The following is a 14,597-nucleotide window of genomic DNA, read 5'->3' on the forward strand; positions in this document are numbered from 1 at the left end:
CATGTAGAAATTAGGGGCCTAAATAGGGCTTTTGTGGAATAACTTGAATATAAGTTAATTGATCTATATAAAATTTTGGAACCTAACCATGAAAGGAAGGTCAGTATCAATTTTGGCCCGAACTGTTTTGGAATATAAGGGTCCAAAAGGGGGCAAAAAACTAGTACTTCAAAGAATATAATTATATTACTCCAGTATCAAGTTTGAATGGAGTGTCCTTACTTTACCCAACTCTTCAGGGTTCTATTTCTGTGGTTGTATACAGCTGTGTCCTGTGAATCATTTTATTGTGAATTCCTGTGCAAGGTCTGTTTCAAAATTTGAATAAATGAATTAAGTTAAATGTGTTTTTTATTTTGCTTGAACACAGGTTCGAGAAGCACATATTATGCAAGATATACAGAGAAAGATGAAAAGGGGCCATGCAGAGTATGAAGCCACTATTCAGACCTTAAAGGTAATGCTGGCAGAGCATGAAGCCACTATACCTAAAAAATGTCTTGAAAGCTTGTTGGAAATCCTCATTATTTATTAGTATACAGCATATATTAATGATTCTTAAAGATGGGCCCATAAAAATTATCAATGCTTCTGAATATTTGTAACATGATTATGGAAAATTTATTTTGGGCGTTAACTGATAATCTGAGATAAAACTGCATCCATATCAGGGGAAGTAATCCAAGATCATAAAGAAAATAAATAAATAAAATAAATAAAAAAAAAATTGCCATTCAACCAAGAAATACCGTTCTGTAGATCATGTGTTGTTTTATCCTAAGTAACTTGGTTATAAGAAAAACCACAATATATCGATAAAGTGAAATAATGTGTTTTAAGATGGAGTTGTCTGAGGAAAAGTCATCACATAAGATATCGAAGAGAAATGAAGAGAAGAATAGACTAGAATGTGACAAGTTCGCTATTGATGTTGCTAGGTTAGTATCAACAGTATAAATACTGCTGCACTTTGAATTTTCGTTATACCAAAAAAACCTTTCTGGTCCAGAGAAAAAAAACAGGTATATATACAATATGAACTTCATAGTAGAGAAGGACAAGTAATAAGAATCCTTCAATATGATGTTAAATTTGGGGTATATTTGATTCAAGTATTATTTAACATAGGTTACTTTCTTAATTATTGAGAAAGGCAGCTACTTTTTGTGTTAATATTGTTTTATGATGTTGTTAGTGTGAAAACTTCTGTTGTAGTTAACTAAATGTGAGGAAATTTTAATATATTTTTACTTGCTGCTTAAGGAAGTATGGCCTCATTATGACATCATTCCAATGAACTGATGCCACAAAACATTCTTTTTCCACCTATTTATATATTTTACTCTTTTATGAACAATTTTTATACACTGTCTATGACGGGACATATTATGGTATGCTGTTTTCCATCCATCCATGCGTTGTCCACACTTCGGACAAAAACTCAAAAACACTTTCACCAACTTTTATGCAACCTTGGTGAATTGTTCATATCTTTTGATGTAAGCCTCCTTTGGATTTTTATAAATTTCAGATTTTTCTTTTCCGTGTTATGAATTTTTTTACTTAAAAAAAGGGGGATTTTCAAGTTTTCTGACAATAACTCAAAAACACTTTCACCTACTTTTATGAAACTGTGGTGAATTGTTCATATCTATTGGCGTAATTTCCCTTTTGATTTTTATAAATTTCAGATTTATCGTTTTTGTGTTATGAATTATTACACTTAAAAAATGAGGGATTTTCAAGTTTTGCACAATTCATCAAAAAACACTTTCACTAACTTTTATGAAACTTTAGTGAATTGTTCATATCTATTGAAGTAAGACCAAAAATAAATATGTGTGTTTACTGTCACATGCTGAAAAAAAAATAGGATCGGTAGGTCAGATTTTTTTTTTGGTCGCCATTGTTGTTTAATACAATAAATACCAGTACTGGTGACTGAAAAAGCAGGAATTTCAGAAAATTGCTGATAAAAAAAGTTGAAGCGATAAAATGAGAGTTGATCAGGTGACCATAAACACACATTTTTTTTTCTGAGCTCCCTTCCGATTTGTATAAATGTCAAATTTTACGTTTCCATGTCATGAAGTTTTACTCTTTAAAAAAAGGCGGAAACTGTCAAGGAAATTTTATTCATTTAAAAATCGTTGAAAACGGACCATTTGTTATGATAATCAACTAATAAAGATAAAAGGTACTTGGTAACCTTGTCAGAAAAGTGTGTTTTGAACAAGATAGAAATGTATGGGTGAAAAAATCAAGACAACAAACTTAGTTAAACTTGAGGTAGCCTTGATAGTGCCAAATTTTTTTGCATTTTTTTCATTACTTTTTTTGGGGGGTGGGTGGGTATTTGACAGGGCTCACAGTATTTCTAGCTGATCATATACATTCATATGAATGCGCAGCTCTTCATTATGTTATAGCAAGGAAGTTGATATATTTAGGCAATATTCATAGCCTAATACCCCTACACCTATGTTTCTTTTAAAAAGTCTGTTTTATTTTTAATAGCATTGAGCATTTTCAGGCTAAAGGAGCCCAAATTAGGGCCACACTTTTTATACAACCACCAAAGGTTTTGGAGTTTTGAACATAAGGGGCTAAAAGGTGAAAATGGGTGTTATCATTAGATTTGATAGAAAAAGTTAATTGTTGATCTGATTGTCAATGTGTTTATTTCGAAATCCTGCTTTTAAGTAATTGTTAAAGGGGTTCAAAATTAGGCCACAGGCAAAAAATATCATCTTTTTTATTTTTGGTCTGTTATAAAAAAAAAATTGTTGGATTCCTTATGAAAATCCCTGCCTACATTATTCAATCAGATTTCAGATATTCTTATGGGCCTAAGGAATCCTGTCCCAAAAAAATCCTTTTTTTTATTTTTGTCCTATTTTGAAATTTGTTTAAAAATTGGATTCCTTATGTAAATCCTCTTATGCACTTTTCAATCAGATTTAAATCTGTTATGTTTAAAGTAAATCGAAGGCAAAAGTCTTTGATTTACACCCGTTAAGAAGGCAAAGGTCTTTGATTTACACTCGTTAAGAGTGCAAAGGTCTTTGATTCACACCTGTTAAAGAAGGCAAAGGTCTTTGATTTACCCCAGTTAAGCAGAACTTATTTCACCTTTAATTGAATATCAAATTTTGTGCTATATTGTGTCCAAACCACAATTATGTTGTGTTCATAATGAACTGTAACTCCCTCTGCTTTTGTGTGTCAAATACTAATATTGTGTCCACATTTGCCCCAAGTGAACAGACTTCAAATGATGTAGTTCTATCAAGCTTCATCCTGCAAAGCTCTTTTTTCCATTAGATTCTTTATAAAAAATCCTTGTCTGCAATTTTCAATCCGTTTTGGAGATATTAAGAATTTAATACCTGTACGAGTGCAAGAGCAACCAAGGGAACCAAGGCTACAAAAAAATGTAATCCAGGGACAAAGACCAAACATGGAAAACGGACATACACAACAAAGAACACAAAGCAACAAAAATCATACATACAAAGTAACAAAAGCAAACGAGCAACTCAAACTCCACTAAAAACTGGGAGCATGGACCAGGTGCACCAGTAGGGTAAGCATCCTCTGCTTTTCTAGAAACACCAGCCGAGTTGCTCATAAAAAGTAAAGTCAGGGGTAGACAAACAAGGAAAGGAAAACTATGGCCTGTTCAATAAATCAGTTCTCATGGTGCAGATAGATACACCATAACGATCCACGAGTTCATGATGATGACCATAAAACTTCTGTAGTGATGACTTCAATCTTGTAGCAACATAACCCTGTTCCAGAAGCCTATTTGTTAAAGTTCTAGCGTGATACAAAAAGTCTGTGTAGTTTCGGCAAGCTCTGGCATAACGTATGAGTTGTGATATGAACACTCCATACGCAGGTGCTGAAGGGATGTTGCCACAGATGAAAGGAAAGTTGACAATTCTGAATGTAAAGTCATCACGTTTGTCGTAAAGTTTGGTCAATAGTTTTTCTTTACTTCACAGTGTCTGTAGTATCCTTTATCTCAAGTTCTTCCGAGTAGATGCTAGATGCAAGATAGGGAAATCTCAGACGCCCGAGAGTAATATTCAATCATTTTATAATGAGGCTCTACCAAGTTAGAGAGCTATTACATCTTATCCGGGGTGTCACTAACACTTAGTTTTCCAATAAAAAAAGCCTGCATTTAATATCTAATTGTGATGTATCAGGCAGGTGATACAACACAACCATGTGTAAAATAGAATTTTATTTCAAAGACATGTAAAAGATTGTTCATTTACTTCTTATTCAATTGTATCAATTTTTTCATGGGAAAGCACAAATTTTCTGTCTCCACCTGTGGGTGAGATAAGGAAATCTTGTGGGAAAAAGGGTTTAAAATGGTCCATAAAAGAGCCCTGAAGCAGAACTTTTAACTTGCGTTGAATTTCAGAATATTGTGCAATAATGTAGCAAAACCAGTTGTTGTGTCTCTAACCGCAAGTCCCTATATTTAAGTGTGTCAAAAACTTTATTTTATGTCAACACTTGCCACAATTGAACAGAGTTCAACTGTCTGCGGTCATATCATGCTTCACCAAGCAAAGCTTTTTACTGTCCCTGGTCATGTCATAATTTTTGCTATTAGCGCAGAAGCATTTTATAGATTTACTGTTAGAATATCATTTTAGGGAAGTTAAGACCAGGTATTACAAGCATTTAATTTCTCATTTAATAACTTTTCTGATTTTATGAGTGTTTTTTCATGTATAAGTAATAGATTTTCATTATGTTTTTTCATAAGATATGAGGAAGAGAATGGGCGTTTAATGAGAAAATTAGAGAAAATTCGCCAGGAATATGATACTCAGGTAAGTGTTTGGGGTTGTTATTTTGTTTGTGTTGGGTATTGAACCCCAAACTTTGCCAGAAACTATGTTTATTTAAATTTTCTTCATCATTTGTTCCATTTAGCTTTGTTAAGCTTTTAGAGCTAAATCAACCTAAATATGCTAACAAATAAATAACTTCTACTATGGGGAAGTGTAAAGATATGATATATATTTGAGTTAAGACAGTTTGTATTCAATTAAACTTTTTTTCCCTCTCTATTTTTACCTAAGTCTCTTGCAAATTGTTTTGTGAATTTTAGGGGCCCAATTCTGGCAAACTTACAATGTCGCCACATATAGGCAGAAGGAAGAAGCGTGGTTGCCTAGTCAGTATAAATCATCATTATTAGTGCTGTCAAATGCTTTTTTGCAATATCATGCCTCATCCTTGTCAATTCTTTTTCCATAGAAACCAGTCATAACTAATCATGATTGAAAAATTTGAATTATCTGCCAATAACAGCATGTTAGAAAGTTTTGCATGGCAAATTGAAGTGTTACATGTCTATGTTAGACATGTAATTTGTCATACTTCTTTGTAATAATAGGTATATTTTTATGTCATTAGAATTCCATCATAAAACCATTTTAACTTAGTAACAGCCTTATATTCCATTAAAACTTAGATGAGGAATGATCACATGTATTCTTATGACCTTCAGAGAGTTGTTGAGGTCACAGTGGCACTGCATAGATTTTAGTTCTGTGTGACAGGTGACAGACACACACAGGAAATGGCTAATAGTTTGGAGTGTAAATAGCATATATGTTTGTACTTTGCCAATGTGTGTCTTTTATGATTTTTCTATTAAACTGTTCAGCAGAAGTTGAATTGATGTTTTGTTACATACACTTTCCATTATGATAAGAAGATATTATGTTACTGATATTTTAAGAAGATATTAATTATTGGTCATTACAAATTTTACAGACCCAGATGGCAGAAAGTGACATTTCGAGGTAATTATTATTGATACACCTTTTTTTCCCTTCAAAGCTATTTTCGGATCAGCAAACTTAAAAGTTGCCTATTTCCAAAGTACAAGTATGCAGATATTAATATGGTATGTTAAGGAAACTTATGTTGACTATTTAATTACTCAGGCAGGGAAGTTCGATGCATCTTATGTAAATAATATTGTACATGTAGTGTTCTATATTATATACAAGTATCAACAAGTAGCTTATTATCTATAGATATAACATATAAATAACTATTAATTTGTTTACACATTTATATGATACAGTAGCTTTTTATCTACATGAAACATTGATTTGGACATAATTTTTCTAGAGTTAAGAGGGCTGAGGAAGAATTGTTTGTTGTACAAAATGATGCCAAGAGATTTCAAGCTAATTTTGAAGTAAGTAATTTAAATTAACCTAATTATTATTAATTGTTATGTGGTGCTACATTCTTGAAAAGTTATTAAAACTGGAATTATGGTTTTTGAACTATTTGCAGAGTGTACTTTATTCACATGTTGTAGATGTGGAGCAATAATAAAACATCATCCACTTTAGGATCTGAGAATGACTTTTTTGTGAAACTTTTGTTGTCATGATGTGAAGATATATATATGATACTTGTTGAAATACATGGAGGAAATTCAAGGTTGACAAACCTTAATTATACTTTCATTTACAAAGGAATTTATTTACTAATAGTTGATTTTAGAGACTGATATGGAGTCATGACTTTTTTCCAGGGTTTACTTCATGATATGATAGTTGAAATGGACTCAGTGATGGAAATATCAGCCATGGGAACCAGAAATCCTTATCAAGTAAATGCTATTAAGCTGACAATATATTTAGTGGTTCAGACTATTACATTAATGTTTCTTGTAAATCTGATTTAACCTTGCAATTAGCAGACATAATCTAAACATTTAAATTGCTTCATTGTAAATGGAACTATTTATTTACACAAAAAAATAATGTATGTTGTGTAGTTAGTCATATGTATGAATAAAAAATAAGTAAAAAGTAGCCACATTTAAAAGGTAAAAAAAGAACTAAAAACAAATAAAATGTGTTGAATAAGATATGGAGGCTCAATGTTTTGTTAGGGGCAAATAACACTGGATATAAAAAATAACTCTTGCTGTCTACCCAGCTGAGAAAAGTGAAATGCTTACATTATAAAAGTATGAATTATGGCTTACAATATTTGATCTTTTTAACAGCCTGTATCAATACCATCAGATGGACCTAATGCTACCATAGCTGATATTAAGGTAACATTATACAACATTCAGTCAGTGAACATTTCATCATGTTTATTATTTAACAGACAATGATAAATAATTACGAACACTATACATGTATCATTTTGATTTTATATATTTGACAGACTTCCTGATGTAATATTACTTTGTTTTATCTGAACATTTAAACAGCTGTCAAGACTTCTGAACAGTCCTTATAAACAGTTCTAACTTTATTCTTCCAGAATACTTACTTACGGTATCTATTTATGGTAATTGGGCTGAAATGCTAAATATTACTATTTATGTACATTATACTGAATCAGTTTTATTTTGTGTAGAATAAAATGAAATGGCTGAGAACAGACCTTAGAGATAGGCTATCCAGAGAACAAAAATTACGCAATGATTTACGAGAAGCTATAAATGCTAGTGAGAATGACCGACAGTTTCTTCTTTCTGAACTTGGCAAGCGTGAAGATGTCCTAGATGAACTTTCAGTTGTCAAACAAGGTACATAAGACCTTAAGGTGTTGATAACACTCTGATTTATAAAACTTTTAAACAGAGCAGAACCCCTAACATACTTATACAGCTTTTTAGTTTCAAAGTAATTTTTCGATCACCAATTATGGTACACAATCAGTAGTTCTACATGAAATTAAGTACCTTCAAATGTGCATGTAAAGTTTTTGGTAATTTTAAACAAAATGCAATAATGATAGAGAATTATGGTTTTGGTTAATCTACCAACAAATGAAAATCATGATGGAATCACTGTCAGTTTAACTATGTAAACATTGTAATGCTGGATGTAAAGTTCATTGGATTTAAACAATTCAAAATTTAGAGAGTTATTGATTAATTATACAATTGAGCCATTCATTTTAAATTATTTTAACATTGGTAGATGGCAATTAACTTGTAGTTCTATTTTTGTTTCGAATTTGAATGGTATTATGTGAGGCTGAGTGTGGTTGTATCATACAACCAATTGATTGTAAATAATACCTTTATATGTTGTACCTATTTTGGACTTCTTGTTTTAGAACTTGCTAAAAGAGAAGTTGACAGTCAGCAGGCAGTAGAAAATCTTAAGGTAATAATTGGAACCTTTTGAATAATAGAATTGTTTTTCTTCTCAATAAGAATCAAGTGTTCTAATTATTTTAAATTTCAATTGAAAATTTTGATTCACCACCCATAAGACAGTGCATGAACAAATTTAGTTATAAAATAAAATACAAATGCCGCTCCAAATAAGAGTTACAGGATTTAAAAGAAAGTGGCAACAGGGAATGTATCCAACAATCCTACCAAACTGTGAAAAAAAAATAGCCAAAGGCAGTCCATGGGTTTTCAATGAACAGTGAGAAAATTCAAACCCCTGGAGTCTGCCTTTGACTTGCTCCTGAAACAACAAATACACTGGTTTTGTGAAATGACCATCTCAACTTACACATATATATACAAATAACGCAAAATTAACTTTTGAACAAGGTGTGTAACTTCACCTCAATTCAAAAGAGGTTAATGTCCAATGTTAAAAATAAGGAACATAACAAACCAATCAATTAAAAGATATTTTTTATTTACGCAAATAAAAGTCATTTAGAATACAGAACTTCAGCCTGCCCTGTGTTGTGAGGGTTTCGTGGTTGGGTGGCTTTGGGCTGACATCCTGGTTTGATGTATTTACTATACCTATGCTAGTTATACAGTAAATAAACTTCCTTTCATGTCTTTGAATAAACATGAAAATAGAGCATGTTTTCATCCTCAATCATACTTTCACAAACTCAAACACTCCTTTGATCTTTGTAACTACCTTTTTCTAATGGAGTACTACTTGTATAAACGTTCAGCTCTAACTTTTGGTAAATATTTTTCATTACCATAACTAAAACCCTGTGTGTTTAGAGAATAGTAATAAACAGTCTGTCCTATAACTGGTCTTCATTTAGAATAAATCAATGATGTTATTGTAACTTTGGTTGTATACTGATATTTAAGAACACATAATTTGTATGGAAGTCTCATATACTGGTACATTATTGCCAGCTAGATAACCGATTTCCTCATGTTTTGTCATGAAGTCCGATAAAAATTTCCTTTTTCGTCATATTTAGTAGTGTTCTGTTTTTTACTGTTTCCTTTTTATTCTACAATATTTGACCTGAGAAGACGGTCATATTGTTGATAGGTTGTATTACTGTTGTTAGTTATATTAGAGTTCATGATGAGGTTAAGTTTTGTTATGTTCTGTCTGACAACATCAAGACAATAGAACTATGAAGATATTTTATTTCTAGATTCAGATGTTGACCTTGACATGTGAATTAGATCATATCTGATTCCTTTCTGATGATGTTTTACACTTTAACTTCAAAAATTATCTTCCATAAGTTTGCCAGACTTTTATTAGAAAAAAAAAAAGACTTCGTTAAATATTTTAAATTTTTTTCTGTACTTTTTATCTTAAATATCATCATGGTGGAGAATAGATTGTTCACTAAAACAAAACTGTTGTATGAATTGTTATATTTCAGAATGTATTTAACATGAAGTTAATGTAGTTTACATTTTGTTACAGGACCACATACTAGATCTTACAGATGAAATAGAACTTCGTAAAATAAGAGAAGATGAAATCATTAGGTCTCATGCCATGGATAAAAAACATATTATAGATGAAATGGAAGATCTGAAGGTAATTAAACTGGATATAAAAACAAACTTTATTACCAAAAATGTTGGAATAAACAATAAGTTTTATGACTTTTATCTATTTAATAAGATAAAATATGATAATGCAGGATTACCAATATCACTAATTGCATGACAGTGAACAAAATGCTTGTCAAGGTGGGTATATTATGGTATACAAATGCTTGTCAATGTGTCATAAACATCCCTGTTCAGTATACTGTTAAGTATTTATGAAACCCAAATGGGTCTGTGCACTTTTTAGAGAAAATTTTATATTTAGTTTCAGAAGTAGGTGTTCATTGTTCATGTCATGTTTGATTTACTTCAGTGTATTATTTAAAGCTACTTTTTGGTGGCATTTTCTTTCTAAAGTAATTGATTATTAAAACATTAAATGAAGGCTGTTTTTATATGTCAAATACCCTATTTGAATAGCTTTAAAATTTTATTCATGGTTTACGTGAACTTGCTGTACAATTTCATAGAGATCAATAGACTTTTACTCATGTTATATACATTGTAGTTCAACAAAGAGAAAAATGCTTGTTTTCGGCCCATTTCAGACCCTTATTGCTAAATAGTTCGTGTCAAAACCAAAAAAATCTATCCCAGTCTGACCTTTATGGTATAGATTGCTGGTACAAGATCATAGAGATCCATACACCCATGCCAGAATTATGTAGTGAAATTTTATGAAATTGTAGATATTTGGACCATATTCATAAAAATAGTTTTGGTCATAATCACCAAAATCAACACCAACCTTCCTGTTGTGATACATGAACTACTTGTCCCACTAAAACCCCAAGTATCGATGACTCACACTTGGTTGTATACATTATGGTTAAAGAAGAATTGAGTTTTTTTTTTTCACATGTCATGCTGTATCTTTTAAACACATGATCTGAATTGCTTCAAACTTAAAACTGCAGTTAATGATAATGATCTTAGTTCTGTATACTGTTTGATGAAAATCTTTCTTTTTTTGTTCAAGAGTGAAAGTACAGCTATTTGTTCTGTTTGTTTCTAGACAGGGATGGGCATATCATGGAGTCCTATTCAGCTGTTTATATGTGTTCTTTTTTTCAGCACGTACAAGAAGAAAAAGCCAGAATTGAACAGCGCTATTTGAAATTACAGAATACAATGAGGTCTCTTCAAGATGAAATCCAGTCAGCAAACTTTTGTGGTGCAAAGGTAACTACTGGTACATTTACATATTGTTGAAATTCTATTGAAAAGCTTGAAATTTGGATGGAATGTTTCTAAGCAGACATCTTTAAATGAATTTTTTTAATAGATGATTTGCATATTTGCTAAAAAAAGAGTTAGTTAGTATGTGTGTGTGTGGGGGGGGGGGGGAGGGTTGAATCTTCAGGATCAAAATATCTTATGTCAGTGGTTCATGCCTGGAACTTCCCCACTGTTTCTGAACAGATACACAGATAATAGACCACATATAATTCCTTTTATATAAATTGATATCACTTTCAAAATCAGGCACTTGTTCAGTTTAATAATATTCCAGCATTCCTGCAAATAAAATTTAGAGAAATAGTCTTTAATCAAAGAAGATTTGTAGGACTTCTTTCAAGAAAAAATATAGTTCTCAATTATATGGGAAATGCAAATTTATGATTACTGTTTTATTTTATATCATATAATCTTTGAAATTGACTGTGTATGCTATGATTTTCACAATAATCAAAAACGATATGTATATATTATTTATAGCATTTCTTGGACTAAACATTCAAATATATGTACAATATGGTATGTATACGTTTGAAAGTCCTGAAACTTTGTATTGAATTTACCAAGCGTAAAAAAATTATTTATTGTCCAACAGTTGCTATGGGTCATTGTTGTTATGATAACAGTTATGCTTTTTTTTTCCTTAAAAATATTATATGTATGCCAAAAATGGTGGTTTTAATGACTATTTAACTTGATAGATCATTGTTTAACAGTGAAAAAAAAATAAAATGCAAAGTACGGAAGGTGTAATTTACCTCTATCATTGATTATATCAATAAATAAATTAATTCCCACAAATGAAAAACTCCTGAACTTGACAGGTTTATAGCCTTACTGATGTTGCTGTGGTAACCATGTTAAAACCATTTTTCGACAATACAATGTAGTAACTAATGGCTAAAGAGTATGGAAGTATGTCATAGAAATGTTCTTTTTTACAATTGAAAAAAAATTCTATTGTCTTGTTCCCTTATTGTTTTGGCAACCTTATTTTAGCCATTTATAAATATTAAGACTAATATTTCTCACAATCAATACCTTTATTTTAAACACCAGCAAGCCAAATTTAGGTGTTTTGCCCCGATGTTCTGACTTATCTTGTAAGTGCAACTCCTCCTAAAAATACTCCATTCCTTTTGATGAAATTTTATAGGACGGTTAGGCATTAGATGTTGATGTAACTAATGTTAGATCACCAATGCAAAAGAAGTTTAGGGTTTACTCTGATTTAAGTCTACTCCAAGTGAGGACTGTGATTTATTGATTAAATTGAGTATTTAAAGTTGGCTTCCTCAACTAACCAAAAATCATCATTTAAAGGGTTTTGTTTATACCATCATCTATTTTGATTTATAGATTACAGAAATAGAAAATAATATACAAAATTTAAGGAAGACAACACCAAAGAAGAGACGAGTTAGAATACAAGACACATCACGAAGCAGATCAAAATCTCCATTGAGTCGAGCAAAGTCACCCCTACGACCAAAGTCTCCATTAGTATAGTGAAGTTTTTTTGGTAACCAACGGCAGCAGATACATTAAATCTGTACTTTTACCAAGCTCAAAACATTTAATGAATTTAACCCTTATGTCAGACTTCGTATAAGATCAGAGTAAATTCCAATTTTATTGAAAAAATCTAAATCCAAACTTTGCTCATTATGTAAAGTATATATTTTATTTTAAATAGTGAATGAACATGTCTCCTTACAAATTACAAATTGTTTCAAATTAAAATTTCAGTGACTAGGTTCAATATATTTAGGCAATTATAACAAAAGAAAATACTTGTTTAACAGTTTTGTTTTTGTATGTTTTTGTTTTTTTTTCTTCATTGGTTTGATAAAGAACGAAAGAAGTCTGAAATAAAAAAAAATGTGAAGAATGGTTTAAAGAAAAAAAAACAAGACCATTTGAATACTATTGATATATTTAGTGATTTGATTGGTTGTATGAGTTAGTGGCTATGAAGCCAAGCCTGTCTGTGATATTGCATACAACCATTCCAGTATTTGTAGATATAAATCAAATCTTTACACATTATTTATCATTGATTTTCAATTTTGTGAGAATATTTTTGCTATAAAGTGTATCTTAGTGCTGGTTATTTACTGATTAGCAGCATTTATTTATTAATCAGGGTGAATGTTAGTTATACATGTATTGTATGAATTATATTATACAATCCTCTCTGTATGAAATGACATTGGAAGGATTTTTAATTTACACAGTTCTACAAAACAAGGAAATTTGTTAGGTTTAATTCCTGTTTTTTATATCATATTGAAAAAATGCTTTTAATAATTTTAGAAGAGAAACTATTTATTTTAAAACTTACTTTAATACTTTATTAAGTGTAATATAAACACTTTTTTATCTGTTAAATTGATGTGAATGTTGAATGTACGAGTGGTTTTATGTCTAATAAAAAAGTAAATTTTTATTAAATGCCTTGGACTCTTTGAAGAATCTATTGTTAAGATTTGTAATCATTCTGTGGGATAAAACAGGACCTTTCAGATGCATCAAAATTTAATGACATGGCCAAAAAGTTACAACAGGAGCCAGAGATGATCTACATCTATATACACTTATGTTATCACCAACAGATGATCTACATCTATATATACTTATGTTGTCACCAACAGACGATCTACATCTGTATACACATGTTGTCACTAACAGATGATTTACATCTATACACACATCTATACACCAACAGAGACGATCTACAAGTATATACTCATACGTTGCCACCAACAGAGATGATCTACATGAATATATACTTATATAAACCATTCCGTTCCATAATTACTCTCTGTGAATCATGGCGGAAGTGCCACAGACGATGCACACAAAAAGAAAACACATTATCTACATATGTTATATATATATTAAGAACTCTCACTCAGTCAATATGTTATAAATATGGACCTGTTAGATTATATTGACCTCAGACTTTGTCCTCAGGCAATATAATCTGAACAGGTCGATATATAATGTATTGACTTCGTCAAGTCCATCATTGATAAATGTTGTGAACAGAATGAAATCTATTACATATAAAAGATGAGGAAAACAACACAAATAACTAAAGCAGCTACAATATGAACTCCCACTGATGTCAGTGGAAGGAGACAGAGGAAATATTGTAACATATGTTTCTCATGTGTTTTTCATATGTTTAGGACTACCATGAAGAATACATGTTTAGGACTAAAAAATAAGTAAATAAAAACCATATGGTAATAATATATTTTCAATAAGACTTGACATATGAAAATGTATGGTTTTTATATCATTTTGAATTTGTTTCCTTGTGACTTTATTGACACAAAAACTTTTATTTCCATATTGGTCCTAAACAAGTTTTATGGTCGTCATCATGAACATGTGGATTGTTACTTTACTTTTATGAGTGACATGGCGGTTGTTCCTAGAAAAGCGGAGGAGGCTTACCCTACCGGTGCACCTGGTCAATGCTCCTAGTTTTTAGCGGAGTCCGAGTTGCTCTTTTACTTTAGTTACTTTGTATGTA

General features: G+C 31.1%; 1 protein-coding gene across 3 annotated transcripts in view; it reads left to right on the forward strand.

The window, feature by feature from the left end:
* The window catches only part of LOC148623274 (centrosomal protein 128-like), a 33,809-nt gene extending 20,302 nt beyond the window's left edge, over window positions 1-13,507 (forward strand). For 2 of the 3 annotated variants that reach the window (XM_088565005.1, XM_088565007.1), the window contains 13 exons: window positions 371-457; window positions 841-938; window positions 4,793-4,859; window positions 5,141-5,206; window positions 5,812-5,840; window positions 6,175-6,244; window positions 6,590-6,667; window positions 7,070-7,120; window positions 7,432-7,603; window positions 8,140-8,189; window positions 9,684-9,800; window positions 10,889-10,996; window positions 12,413-13,507. In XM_088565005.1, coding sequence (XP_088421131.1) covers window positions 371-457; window positions 841-938; window positions 4,793-4,859; window positions 5,141-5,206; window positions 5,812-5,840; window positions 6,175-6,244; window positions 6,590-6,667; window positions 7,070-7,120; window positions 7,432-7,603; window positions 8,140-8,189; window positions 9,684-9,800; window positions 10,889-10,996; window positions 12,413-12,562 — 1,143 coding nt within the window. In that variant the 3' untranslated portion in view covers window positions 12,563-13,507. The remainder of the gene's footprint in view (window positions 1-370; window positions 458-840; window positions 939-4,792; window positions 4,860-5,140; window positions 5,207-5,811; window positions 5,841-6,174; window positions 6,245-6,589; window positions 6,668-7,069; window positions 7,121-7,431; window positions 7,604-8,139; window positions 8,190-9,683; window positions 9,801-10,888; window positions 10,997-12,412) is intronic. The other variant, XM_088565006.1, reaches the window with a different exon arrangement.
* The last annotated feature ends 1,090 nt before the right edge of the window (window positions 13,508-14,597 follow it).

This window comes from Perna viridis, chromosome 2 (genome assembly GCF_037379345.1).
Source record: "Perna viridis isolate PV_CMFRI_1.1 ecotype Kerala chromosome 2, ASM3737934v1, whole genome shotgun sequence".
Lineage (NCBI taxonomy): Eukaryota > Metazoa > Mollusca > Bivalvia > Mytilida > Mytilidae > Perna > Perna viridis.